Source organism: Anomaloglossus baeobatrachus, chromosome 1, assembly GCF_048569485.1.
Source record: "Anomaloglossus baeobatrachus isolate aAnoBae1 chromosome 1, aAnoBae1.hap1, whole genome shotgun sequence".
NCBI classification, from domain to species: domain Eukaryota; kingdom Metazoa; phylum Chordata; class Amphibia; order Anura; family Aromobatidae; genus Anomaloglossus; species Anomaloglossus baeobatrachus.
The window spans coordinates 693,366,523-693,381,346 of NC_134353.1; the positions used below are offsets into that span (position 1 = coordinate 693,366,523).

Below are 14,824 nucleotides of genomic sequence, written 5' to 3' on the forward strand. Positions count from 1 at the left end.
TTTTTTGGTTTTTCACCAAGACAAAGTAGTTCTCCGTCCGACCCCGGACTTTCTTCCTAAGGTGGTCTCTCCCTTCCACCTTAACCAGGATATTTCCTTGCCTTTCTTCTGTCCGGCCCCTGTTCATCGCTTTGAGAAAGCGCTGCATACTCTAGATCTGGTGCGTGCTCTCCGGATTTATGTGTCTCGCACCGCTGCGCTTAGGCGGTGCACCTCTCTTTTTGTGCTAACCACAGGGCGGCGCAAGGGTCTCTCTGCTTCTAAGCCGACCTTGGCCCGTTGGATTAGATCGACCATTTCGGACGCCTACCAGAGTACTCAGGTGCCTCCCCCGCCGGGGATCAAAGCACACTCGACCAGAGTTGTCGGTGCCTCTTGGGCTTTTAGGCACCACGCTACGGCTCAACAAGTCTGTCAGGCTGCCACTTGGACTAGCCTACATACCTTTTCGAAGCACTACCAAGTGCATGCTCATGCTTCGGCAGATGCGAGCTTGGGCAGACGCATCCTTCAGGCGGCTGTCGCCCATTTGTGAAGTTAGGCTCCGCCTACTTCTTAGTTTTTTCTGTTTATTCCCACCCAGGGACAGCTTTGGAACGTCCCATGCTCTCGGTCTCCCAAAGGAACGATAAAGAAAAAGAGAATTTTGTTACTTACCGTAAATTCTTTTTCTTATAGTTCCGTATTGGGAGACCCAGCTCCCCTCCCTGTTGCCTGTTGGCAATTTTCTTGTTCCGTGTGTTATCACCGACTGTTGTCGTGGACAGAGTCTCCGGTTGTTCCGGTTCTTACTCGGTTCTACTTGTGGGTGGCTATTCTCCTTCAGCTTTTGCACTAAACTGGCTAGGACTGGCTACCAGGGGGTGTATAAGCTCAGAGGGAGGAGCTACACTTTTAAGTGTAGTACTTTGTGTGTCCTCCAGAGGCAGAAGCTAAACACCCATGGTCTGGGTCTCCCAATACGGAACTATAAGAAAAAGAATTTACGGTAAGTAACAAAATTCTCTTTTTTTAGGCTGGGGGGCTCCCCAAAACGTGGGGCTCCCTAACCTGAGAATACCAGCCCTCAGCTGTGTGGCTTTACTTTCCCTGGTATCAAAGGGGGGACCACACGCTATTTTTTTTAATTAATTATTTATTTATTGTACTGCATGATATAGAGCCGCCCACCGGTGGCTGTGGTTGGTTTCAGTGAGACAGCGTGAGGGCGCGTCTGAATGCAACCAATCATAGGCGCCGGTGGGCAGGGGAAGCAGTGAATGCGAGATGGAATAATGAGCGGCCGGCGTTTTCAAAAGCAGGAATAGCTGCCGGAGCAGTGTGACAGCCGTGCAGCGCCATGCCGGTTATCGGTGAGTATGAGAGAGGGGGTGAGAGGGAGAGAACGACCGACAGAGAGACCGAGAGAGAGACCGACAGAGAGAGACCAACAGACAGAGAGATCAACCGACAGACAGAGAGAGAAAGATACATTATATTTTCTAACCAGAAAGGAATATACACATCTGAGCATGCTCTGTTGCTAAAAGACGGAACCGTCATCGAAATCCGTCATTTGACAGATTGGACGGATTCAGGCGCCCATAGGCTTCCATTATAACCAACGACGGATGACGATGGAATCCTGCGCACTGCGTTTTTACACGCTACAAAAAAAACGTTACATTCTGCGTTGCTTCCGCCTGGCGGTCAGTCATTCCATGACTAATCAGTCTCATAGCGGATGCAACAAAGGGCCATCAGTCGCAATCCATCCTTAATACAAGTCTATGGGGAAAAACCGGAATCCTGATAATATTTTGCAGGATACCATATTTCTTCAAGGCAACCGATTGTGACTGATGTAAAACAATGAAAGTGTGAAAGCAGCCTTACCAATGGGGAAAGAAAAAAAAGTTAAATATTTCCTAATTACATTAATAAATGGATGATGCATTGCTTTTAAAGGGGTCACCTGGGCTGAAAAAATAATGTGACAGGAACTGAGCCCACATCTTTGTCAGCAGATGATGGCTGTAATATTCAGCCATCATCTGCTTTCTTGGCCGCGAGTGGAGAGGAGCCCCACCCACGGCTGTTAACCTGTTAAATGCCAATTTAATTCCCTGACAGTGGCATTTACAGCTCAACAACTAAAAGTCATTTTTGTAATTGTGTTAATTGGGTTTTGTTAAAAATGGTCAAGTATGTCATATGTGTTACCGGCAATGTGTAAAAACAGGCATTCTATAGAATACCTAGGCAATGTATACAATGGGTCGTGAAAGTATGAAATACATCAGATGTTCATACATTTCCTAGTCATTCTATAGAATACATAAATGACAAACAGGCGGAGTGTAGAATACTACAGGGGTGGTCCATCCAAAAGTATGTGTCAGGAATGACACTTCTGATTCCTTTTTTTTTTTCCCAGCAAAGATATCCTGTTGTTCATTTTGCATTTCTTCTTTCGTGTTTTTGACTGTTTGCTACTAAAGATTAATAGTCAGGAATGACACTTCTGTTTCTTTGTGTTTTTCTCAGTAAAGATATCATTCATTTAGGATTTCTTCTTTCATTAGTGTTTTTTACTGTTTGTTACTTTTTTCTTTAGTTTTTTGACTATTTGTTACTAAAGACTTTTCCAATCTGGGCACCTAGACATTTTATGCAATGGCTAACTTTTCCAGCCTTGGCATTATATCAGACTTTGCCCTGAGCAGTTCTTGTCAATCTTAAATAATACCTAGACATTTTATGTAATGCCTAGGAAAAGTATAGAACAACACAGATATTTCATACCTTGCCTGAAAACGACAGGGATTGTATACATTGCCTAGATATTCTATAGAATGCCGGGTTTTCATACATTGCCTTTAATATATGCATATACTATCATATATTGTCAGCAGGGGTGTTTAGTTAAATGTCCAATCGGAGATAGCTTGATTTATAGTCCCTTCTCACTGCTCTCATTAACACTTAAAAAGTTGACTTCCATTTTATTTATTCCAGTTGTTTTATTTGGTTGTAATAGATGTCAGCCTAGATTTGCATTCAGCATAGCAGAGAGATACAGACTGGTCAGATTCACCGAACAGGACTGATCAGCCTACAGTGTATTGGAAAACATGTAGCATGAAAATTACAAATAGTTGAACAACAGCCTCATTTGAAATCAATTGTAGAAATTACCTCCAATGATGTCCATATCCGTAAATGAAGTGGAAAATAGACTGAACAATATGTAGCAATATAAAACATATTCCCAGCCATCTAATAGGAGAGGATCACAAAAGGATCAAGGTACTTAATGCTTCCATATAAAAATGTGAAAGTGCATCTTGAAAAAGAACTTTCATTATTTTTTTTCCCCCATTAAATGTGTGTATATGTGTATGGTGTGCAGTGTGATTGTATTAATATGCTCAACTACTGCCTCTTTCACAAGGAGATCCAGCGCTGTTCTGCTCCTCTTCAGAGGAACCTCACCACAAATTCAGACTATGCGGCTCACTGTGGTTACCACAGACTAATTTCAGGGACGTTGGTCCCCACGTGTTATCCCGGCCCCCGGCGACTTATCTTCCTGGTAGGTGCTCTGCCTTCTGGCTACACTTTGTATTATCTTGGTCTCTTTGGCCGCACTTACTCTTCTGAGCTTTTTCCTACCTGTGAGTCATTATAATTTTGATATGTCTGCCGTTACTCAGTAGAGACCTGTTCTCCTGAATCAATGCCTGGGACACGTGGGGTTTTCCCCTCCAGCACTAATTCACTTGGTCCTATATTATGTATGTATGCCTGTAATCTGATTTCCCTGCAGCATCAATAATAAAATAATTTTGTATATTCATAATTATGACTTGTGTGGGTATATTTGCTATTTGGCAAGTTTAAAGACTCTTCTTCTTTGGTTTTATGTGGCTCACTATGCTGTCTGTGTGAGCCAGAATTCTAATTTACAATGTACCCTATGGAGCCTGGTTCAGATGCTGATAGGCTTACAGTGTGTAAGCCACTTCTGAGTCACACAGAGCTTACTGTGACTTGGAGAGTCTGCAGAGCGATGATGTCACTGAAAAGAGGAGCAGAACGGTGATGGATCCTGGCGAAAGCGACTGTAGGCCAGAATATTAATACACTCACAGTACACACCATCCTTTAACTTCCTGACAGTGAGAAACACACCTGCCGCTACTGATTCATGACTAGAGCTGATCGAACGCCCAAAAATCCAGGACCGGCGGATCAGTGCCAGATTTTAAAAAGAGTCCGATCCGCTCCGGAATCCGGTGCCCATATAAGTCAATGGAGACCGGAATCCGGAGATTAAAAACGTTTGTGGAGGGGATCATTTTAAAGAAAAGCAATATCTGTACTCTGAAATGTCCTTACAAGCTGGATATCTGTCAGTCCTAATTATTGCATATGAGAAAACTGGCTACAAATGTCCCTTATTGCCATCTATGTATATTAGATTACCATTTGACCATCAAGTACAGAAGTATGGGCTTTATTGTAAGTATAGAAGTAAGCGCTTTATTGTAAGGATAGTAGTATGCGCTTTATTGTATGTATAGAATTGTGCTCTTTATTATAAGGATAGAAGTATGCACTTTATTGTAAGGATAGAAGTATGCACTTTATTGTAAGGATAGAAGTATGCGCTTTATTGTAAGGACGGAAGTATGCACTTTATTGTGAGGATGGAAGTATGCGCTTTATTGTGAGGATGGAAGTATGCGCTTTATTGTAAGGATAGAAGTATGCGCTTCATTGTAAGGATAGAAGTATGCGCTTTATTGTGAGGATGGAAGTATGCGCTTTATTGTAAGGATAGAAGTATGCCTTTTATTGTAAGGATGGAAGTATGCGCTTTATTGTGAGGATGGAAGTATGCGTTTTATTGTAAGGATGGAAGTATGCGCTTTATTGTAAGGATAGAATTATGCGCTTTATTGTAAGGATAGAATTATGCGCTTTATTGTAAGGATGGAAGTATGCACTTTATTGTATGAATAGAAGTATGCGCTTTATTGTAAGGCTAGTAGTATGCGCTTTATTGTAAGGATAGAAGTATGCGCTTTATTGTAAGGATAGAAGTATGTGCTTTATTGTAAGTACAGAAATATGTACTTTATTGTAAGCATAGAAGTGTGCACTTTATTGTAAGAATAGAAGTATGCGCTTTATTGTAAGGATAGAAGTATGCACTTTATTGAATGTATAGAAATGTGTGCTTTATTGTATGAATAAAAGTATGCGCTTTATTGTGTGTATAGAAATGTGTGCTTTATTGTATATATAGAAGTATGCGCTTTATTGTATATATAGAAGTATGAACTTTATTGTATATACAGTGCCTACAAGTAGTATTCAACCCCCTGCAGATTTAGCAGGTTTGATAAGATGCAAATAAGTCAGAGCCTGCAAACTTCAAACAAGAGCAGGATTTATTAACAGATGCATAAATCTTACAAACCAACAAGTTATGTTGCTCAGTTAAATTTTAATAAATTTTCAACATAAAAGTGTGGGTCAATTATTATTCAACCCCTAGGTTTAATATTTTGTGGAATAACCCTTGTTTGCAATTACAGCTAATAATCGTCTTTTATAAGACCTGATCAGGCCGGCACAGGTCTCTGGAGTTATCTTGGCCCACTCCTCGATGCAGATCTTCTCCAAGTTATCTAGGTTCTTTGGGTGTCTCATGTGGACTTTAATCTTGAGCTCCTTCCACAAGTTTTCAATTGGGTTAAGGTCAGGAGACTGACTAGGCCACTGCAACACCTTGATTTTTTCCCTCTTGAACCAGTCCTTGGTTTTCTTGGCTGTGTGCTTTGGGTCATTGTCTTGTTGGAAGATGAAATCACGACCCATCTTAAGATCCTTGATGGAGGAGCGGAGGTTCTTCGCCAAAATCTCCAGATAGGCCGTGCTATCCATCTTCCCATGGATGCGGACCAGATGGCCAGGCCCCTTGGCTGAGAAACAGCCCCACAGCATGATGCTGCCACCACCATGCTTGACTGTAGGGATGGTATTCTTGGGGTCGTATGCAGTGCCATCCAGTCTCCAAACGTCACGTGTGTGGTTGGCACCAAAGATCTCGATCTTGGTCTCATCAGACCAGAGAACCTTGAACCAGTCTGTCTCAGAGTCCTCCAAGTGATCATGAGCAAACTGTAGACGAGCCTTGACATGACGCTTTGAAAGTAAAGGTACCTTACGGGCTCGTCTGGAACGGAGACCATTGCGGTGGAGTACGTTACTTATGGTATTGACTGAAACCAATGTCCCCACTGCCATGAGATCTTCCCGGAGCTCCTTCCTTGTTGTCCTTGGGTTAGCCTTGACTCTTCGGACAAGCCTGGCCTCGGCACGGGTGGAAACTTTCAAAGGCTGTCCAGGCCGTGGAAGGCTAACAGTAGTTCCATAAGCCTTCCACTTCCGGATGATGCTCCCAACAGTGGAGACAGGTAGGCCCAACTCCTTTGAAAGGGTTTTGTACCCCTTGCCAGTCTTGTGACCCTCCACGATCTTGTCTCTGATGGCCTTGGAATGCTCCTTTGTCTTTCCCATGTTGATCAAGTATGAGTGCTGTTCACAAGTTTGGGGAGGGTCTTAATTAGTCAGAAAAGGCTGGAAAAAGAGATAATTAATCCAAACATGTGAAGCTCATTGTTCTTTGTGCCTGAAATACTTCTTAATACTTTAGGGGAACCAAACAGAATTCTTCTGGTTTGAGGGGTTGAATAATAAATGACCCTCTGAATAAACTTTTCACAATTTAAAAAAAAAAATAAAAAAAGAAATAACATTCTTTTTTGCTGCAGTGCATTTCACACTTCCAGGCTGATCTACAGTCCAAATGTCACAATGCCAAGTTAATTCCGAATGTGTACACCTGCTAAATCTGCAGGGGGTTTGAATACTACTTGTAGGCACTGTATAGAAGTATGCACTTTATTGTAGGTATAGAAGTATGCGCTTTATGTATATATAGAAGTATGCACTTTATTGTATATATAGAAGTATGCACTTTATTGTAGGTATAGAAGTATGCACTTTATGTATATATAGAAGTATGTGCTTTATTGTAGGTAGAGAAGTATGCGCTTTATGTATATATAGAAGTATGCGCTTTATTGTAAGTACAGAAGTATGTGCTTTATTGTATATATAGAAGTATGCGCTTTATTGTATATATAGAAGTATGCACTTTATTGTATATATAGAAGTATGCGCTTTATTGTATATATAGAAGTATGCGCTTTATTGTATATATAGAAGTATGCGCTTTATTGTATATATAGAAGCATGCACTTTATTGTATATATAGAAGTATGCGCTTTATTGTATATATAGAAGCATGCACTTTATTGTATATATAGAGGTATGCACTTTATTGTAGGTATAGAAGTATGCGCTTTATTGTATATATAGAAGTATGCGCTTTATTGTAAGTACAGAAGTATGTGCTTTATTGTATATATTGTATATATAGAAGTATGCACTTTATTGTATATATAGAAGTATGCGCTTTATTGTATATATAGAAGTATGCACTTTATTGTAGGTATAGAAGTATTCGCTTTATGTATATATAGAAGTATGCGCTTTATTGTAAGTACAGAAGTATGTGCTTTATTGTATATATAGAAGTATGCGCTTTATTTTATATATAGAAGTATGCACTTTATTGTAGGTATAGAAGTATGCGCTTTATTGTAGGTATAGAAGTATGCGTTTTATGTATATATAGAAGTATGCGCTTTATTGTAAGTACAGAAGTATGTACTTTATTGTATATATAGAAGTATGCGCTTTATTGTATATATAGAAGTATGCGCTTTAATGTATATATAGAAGTATGCGATTTATTGTATATATAGAGGTATGCACTTTATTGTAGGTACAGAAGTATGTGCTTTATTGTATATATAGAAGTATGCGCTTTATTGTAAGTACAGAAGTATGTGCTTTATTGTATATATAGAAGTATACGCTTTATTGTATATATAGAAGTATGCACTTTATTGTAGGTATAGAAGTATGTGCTTTATTGTATATATAGAAGTATGCGCTTTATTGTAAGTACAGAAGTATGTGCTTTATTAGAATACCTTATTGACTTGAGAAAGTGGAGTTCTTACACCTCCTGCAGGTACACGACCTCTGCTGCTATCTTCAAATAGTCTTCCAGGTGATCTTTCTCTTCTGGTGCTTAATAATCTTCCAGGAGACTTTTCTCTTTCCAGGGGTCGGCCCGGAGACTTGTCCCTGCGTATCTCTGTCCTTCCTTCTCGATAACGATGTGGTGTACTAGGTTCACGAACCAGACCTTGAACTTCCCCTGGTACAGGACTGGCTGCTATTCTTTTCGTTATATGATCATTGTAAGAAGGAGGGCCTCTCTTATTTGGACTGCCACACAAGAAAAAAAAATTGTTAGTTTACTTTAAATAGCTTTTTCAGAGAATTGCAAGGTACATATGGGATCACACAATTTACCTCACTATGGGACCCCCCCCACCGCCCTACCCCACGGCTCTCTAATTTATATCAATTGAAGGGGTTCAAGAACTGACGTCTAAGGGGGTGATTAGGTTCTCTCTTATTTTGATGGGCGATCTGTTTAAGAACGTCTCTCAATTGCAATGCGAATTTGGAATACCTCAATCTGAATTTTATAAATACCTCCAGCTACGGCATGATTATCAGGCAGTAGTGTTCATTCTTAGGCTATGTTCACACAGGACATTTTTACAGCGTTTTTTTCCTGACAAAAACCTGATCTTGTGGCAGGATGTCTCCTGGGAGTCATCTGCGATTTTGGTGCGGTCTTTGTACCGTTTTTTTCTGTGATATCAATACCGGCAGGGGTTCAAGAGTACCCGAATGCTGGGCTTAGTCGGGATCTGGCACTCGGGTAGTAAAAAAAAAAGTAGAAAGAAAAAAAAAGTAAAGCAAGTCCGCTATACTTACCAGTCTCTGGTAGATGCTAGAGTGTATGGGCTCCTTCCAGGTATGATGTCATTCAACAGGCCCCTATCACATAGGGGGCAGGGTGTCGAAGCATGATTGTAGTGGAAGGGAGAAAACATCACCAAGCTTACTAATCAAGCCATTCACACCCACTAACCCAGCTAGCCACGCCCATTAACCTGGAAGGAGCCCATACATGCTAGGCTCAACTGTATTTGCTCCCGCGGCCCCTCCTACGTCCGGAGCTGATCATTGGCCTCATGCATATTTACTGCTCCCACCCCCACCGGAGTCTGTGGGTCTATGATACAGTAAAAAATAAAAAAAAAAAAAAAAATGACGTAGGGTCTGCCCATATTTTGATACCCACCACATATAAAGCCCACTGCTACAAGCTGGAGCCCCCAGCCGTGCACTTATCTTTGCTGTGTTTCAAAATAAGGGGGACCCCATGCTGTTTTTTAATTATTTAAATAAATAATTAATTAAAAAAAACAGCATGTGGTCCCCCTCAATGTTGATACCCAGCCAAGATAAAACCCACAGCTGGGGGCTCATATTCTCAGGCTGGGGAGACCCAGCCTAAAAATATCAGCCTGCATCTATTAGATGCGACAATCCCAGCACTTTACCCGGCTCTTCCCGAATTAACCTTGTGTGGTGGCAATCGGGTTAATATCAGGGGTTAATCGCAGCTCATAGCTGCGATTAAGCCCTAGATTGGTAATGGCAGGCATCTGAGACATCCCCCATCACCAATCTGTAATAAATGAAAAAAAATAAACACAAACAACGAAAAAATCCTTTATTTGAAATAAAATACAAAAAGCCCCCTCTTTCACCACTTTATTAACCCCATAATCACCCCTGCAGGCCTGACGTAATCCACACGAGGTTCCATGGCGATTCAGCTCTGCTACATCTGAAGATCACAGCAAGAGCCATAGAACAGGACTGCCCGCTGTGAGCTCCAGAGAATGAATCACAATGAAGCACGATCAGCGGTCACTTCACTCAGGTGATTCCGGGTCACAGCTGGCGATACCTGTGACTGTAAATAGTCTAAGTGAGGTCACCGCTGAATGAGCAGCTCACTCATTCTCTACACTAGAACCGCAGAACAGGTCTGTGATTGGTTGCAGTTAGATGCTGGGAGTGCGTCTGACTGCAACCAATCACAGATGAAAGCAGTAAATATGGAATGAGCAGGGAAGTGGAGTAGCCGCAAGAGCATACAGCCACACCGGTGATTTGGTAAATATAGTGCGCCTACTACAATACCCCTATCCCCACCACCATTTTTAAGTGCCGGTCAGATACCCTGGATCAATTCCGGGCCTAACCGGGGTTTTTGTTAACCCGGTTAGACCCGCTAATCCAGGGTATCTGCAAGTCTACCTGTCACTAGGTTGAAAAACCATGGCAAAACGCTGAAAACAATTGACATGTTCATTCTTTTCAGAACAGAGCAAAACTGGAGGTATTTCACAAAACAGTCAGGAAAAAATCCTGACGTGTTTGTATGTGTGTGCATGAGATTTCAGAAATCTCATAGACTTTGCTGGGACTGTAAAAAGCAGCATTTTATTAGCATGGATTTGCATAAAACCAAGGCAAATCTGTAGCTAAAAAAACACTGCAAAAATGCCCAGTGTGAACATAGCCTTAATGGCAGTGTACCCAAAAATGTCATAATACAGAGGATAGCGTCCTCACATAGCTCCGCAGATCTGATCCCAGTACTCTACAGTGTCCCAATGGACCTGGTTTTAGACAGACATCCAATTTCTTCAAAAGAAAAGTGAAGGCCATTGGCAAGAAATTTTGGAGAGAGTTCCCCGTTGTTCCTAAGTGAATCCCACAGATTATCTCAGGTGTATGTGCTGCACTAAGAATATACAAAACTCCTGAATTCCTATTTGGCATAGGGCTCGATTAAATCCTTTCTGTACTTGATGTAAAGTACACTAAGCTAATCTGCTGCATATGATGTGGTCCTGTTCCAATCTGTAGCCCTTTTGGAAAATGGTGTTAATAGTTCTTAACACAGTGTATTCAATGAACATTCACCCTACACCTTGGTGTGTGTATTGGGGTATATTAAGGATCTACTGTATGTACAGATGATCATGGCACATCCTCCATGATGTTTACAGCCAGGAAGTAATAACAACCCAATATTGGATATCAGAACAGGCACTACAATTCCAGAATTTATAAATAAAGTTAACTGGCTATAGACCTTGGAAAGTGGTATATACTTGAAGAGAAATACCATTACTAAGTTTGAGAAGATATGGATTTTTTGGGTTAGTGGTTTGGGTTTAGCATCTAGAGAGTTACAGAGATATCATCTAGGTTTCTTCTGATCAATATTAATGTTTGATCTTACAGAAACGTGTGCATAGCATTAAATATTGTCTCTTCTGAGGGGCCCCTCTTAAATCAATTGTAATACTCTGAAATGAATGTAGGCACCTTCTGTTTATATATAAGACATTATCACTGGAAATTCTATTTTCTTTGTCGCTCCATTGGGAGACCCAGACAATTGGGGTGTATAGCTTCTGCCTCTGGAGGCCACACAAAGTATTACACTTTTAAAAAAGTGTAACCCCTCCCCTCTGCCTAGACACCCTCCCGTGGACCACGGGCTCCTCAGTTTTATGCTTTGTGTGGAAGGAGGCACACATCCACTCATGCATTCTCATACATAGTTATGTCGGATGGAAGAAAAGAGGACCCCGATGGGGTCCCCGGCATGTTCCCTTCTCACCCCACTATGTCGGCGGTGTTGTTAAGGTTGAGGTACGCATTGCGGGTACGGAGGCTGGAGCCACATGCCGTCTCCTTCACCATCCCTTATGCGGCTCTGGGAGAAGTGGGATCCTAAGCGGTCATCCATGAGCTGGGACCGTGCTCCATCCGCAGCCCCTGGTGGAACCTGCCGGATCGGAGCTTCTTCACCCCCAGGGACCGGGCCCTGCAACTGGAAGGTACTCTGTGTCCCCATGTGGGGACTGTACTGAGAGGGTCGCACCTTATCCCCGGAAGCCGCGGTAGTTCCGTCCGTTGTCTTTTCGGCGGACTTCCGCGCCGACCGTGCCTGCTTGTCGGGCACGGCCTTAAATTTAGTCCCCGGCTTCGCCGCGGCCTAGTCGCGAAAAATCCCGCCCCCGAGCCTGCCTGTCAGTGGTTAGGGCGGGATTGCCGACATGACGTCGGCTTTGAGGGCTGGAGCATCTTGCATGTTTCCCTCCCCCCTCGTTGACCACTGTGGGGACTCCAGATTCCCACTCTTTGCTAGCGCCGCCCCCCCTCCCTGAGAGCTCCGGCGGCCATTTTTTAGCATTCTGCCGGTGGATGCTACTCAGCAGCAAAGCTCTGCAGCTGGAGGACACACTCCGCTCGTTAGCGGTTGGTAAGCCACACCGGTCACCCGGTGCTGGTCCCCCTAGGGTGCCGGGATATATATATAATAGATATATATATCTGTTCGGAAAAGCTGTATACCCTTTTCCTATATACCCTCAGTGGTCACTCTCCTAAGAGACAACAGCATGTCGTCCACAAGGAGCAAAGCTACTAAGGCACAGATTTTTTTCGCTGCCTGTACCCCTTGTGGGGCTATGTTGCCTGCGGGATCCACCTACCCTCACTGTGATCAATGCTCGACTCCTGCCACGCTTGCTCAGCCGGAGCCTAGGGCACTTGTGGGCCCCTCGGCTCATGTAGATCCCCCTGCTCCCACTGAACAGGCTGCAGGGACAGAGTCACCGTCGTTGGCCTCTTTCGCTGAGAAACTCTCTTAGTCACTTTCTCAGTCCATTGCACAGTCTATGGACAAATGGTCATCTAAGCTCCTTGAGGCTTTGCAGTCCAGACCGGGCCCTTCACAGGCCCCGACCCCTGTTAGTTTGTCTCCTCCAGGCCCTTCTCAGTCCGCGCCGCAGCGCGCTCCCAGGATAGCCCCTAGGCCCAAGGCGGAGGACTCCTGCCTGGACCGCAGCCCCAGACCGGCTAAGCGGCCTCGCTGGGACTCTTCCCCGGCCTCCTCACGCTGCTCTGGATCCCAGCTTGAGGACTCTCAGGACGACGAGGCGGACGTGGGAGCTCAGGGCTCTGACCCTGACTTCGCCCTTAACCTTGATACCCCTGAGGGGGACGCCTTAGTAAATGATCTTATCTCGTCCATCAACCAGGTGTTGGATCTCTCACCACCGCCTCCTCCTGCAGAGGAGTCGGCTTCTCAGCAGGAGAAACACCAATTTCGATTCCCCAAACGTACGCGCAATACGTTTTTTGATCACTCTAACTTCAGGGACGCTGTCCAGAAGCCCAGAGCGGTTCCGGACAAGCGCTTTGCGCTCACTGACACGCGTTATCCCTTTCCACCTGAAGTCGTTAAGGGCTGGGCACACTCTCCCAAGGTGGATCCTCCAGTCTCTAGATTGGCTGCTAGGTCCGTTGTGTCTGTTGCCGATGGCTCATCCCTGAAGGATGCCACTGACAGACAGATAGATCTCTTGGTGAAGTCTATTTATGAGGCCACGGGCGCGTCTTTCGCTCCGGCCTTTGCGGCCGTGTGGGCTCTCCAAGCAATCTTGGCATGTCTGACTGAGATTAATGCTGTCACGCGGAACTCTGCTCCACGTTTCGTCCTTGACCTCTCAGGCATCAGCTTTTTCGTCCTACTCCATGAACGCCGTCCTGGACTCCGCTAGCCGTACGGCTGTAGCATCCGCTAACTCCGTGGCAGTCCGCAGGGCCATGTGGCTGCGCAAATGTAAAGCAGACTCTGCTTCCAAAAGGTTCTTAACTGGTTTGCCTTTTTCTGGCGACCGTTTGTTTGGCGAACGGTTGGATGAGATTATTAAGGAATCCTCGGGAAAGGACTCCTCCTTACCCCAGTCCAAACCTAAGAGACCTCAGCAGAGAAAAATCCAATCGAGGTTTCGGTCCTTTCATCCCTCTGCCAAGCCCCAATCCTCTTTGTCCAACCGGCCGGAGAAAGGCCAGAGGAATTCCTATGCGTGGCGGTCCAAGTCACGCCCCCAAAAGGCCGCAGGAGGCACTGCCTCCAAGACGGCCTCCTCATGACTCTCGGCCTCATCTAGCCACATCCTCGGTCGGTGGCAGGCTCTCCCGCTTTGGCGACGCCTGGTGGCCACACGTTCAAGACCGATGAGTGAGAGACATTCTGTCTCATGGTTACAGGATAGAGTTCAGCTCTCGACCTACGGCTCGTTTCTTCAGAACCTCCCCACCCCCGCACAGGCCGACGCACTTTTTCAGGCAGTGGACGCTCTAAAGATAGATGGAGTTGTGATTCCCGTTCCCCTTCAGGAACGTGGTCGCGGTTTTTACTCCAACTTGTTCGTGGTGCCAAAAAAGGACGGGTCATTCCGTCCCGTTCTGGACCTCAAGCTGCTCAACAGACATGTGAGAACCAGACGATTTCGGATGGAATCTCTCCGCTCGGTCATCGCCTCGATGTCACAAGGAGACTTCCTAGCATCGATCGACATCAAGGATGCTTATCTCCATGTGCCGATCGCACCCGAACATCAACGTTTCCTGCGTTTCGCCATCGGGGACGAACACCTCCAGTTCGTCGCATTGCCCTTCGGCCTGGCGACAGCCCCACGGGTTTTCACCAAAGTCATGGCATCCGTCGTGGCGGTCCTGCACTCTCAGGGCCACTTGGTGATCCCCTACTTGGACGATCTCCTAGTCAGGGCTCCTTCTCGGGTGGCGTGTCAACGAAGTCTTTCCGTCACTCTGGAGACTCTCCAGCAGTTCGGGTGGATCATCAATTTCCCGAAATCCAAGTTGACGCCGACCCAAT

General features: G+C 44.5%; 1 protein-coding gene across 5 annotated transcripts in view; it reads right to left on the reverse strand.

Annotated features, from left to right (window-relative positions):
• CIT (citron rho-interacting serine/threonine kinase) overlaps positions 1–14,824 on the reverse strand; it is a 304,000-nt gene that overhangs the window by 9,467 nt on the left and 279,709 nt on the right. For 3 of the 5 annotated variants that reach the window (XM_075320265.1, XM_075320246.1, XM_075320294.1), the window contains one exon: positions 8,115–8,415. In XM_075320265.1, coding sequence (XP_075176380.1) covers positions 8,115–8,415 — 301 coding nt within the window. Of the gene's footprint in view, positions 1–8,105; positions 8,416–14,824 lie in introns of those variants that run through there. The other 2 variants (XM_075320276.1, XM_075320256.1) reach the window with 1 other exon arrangement.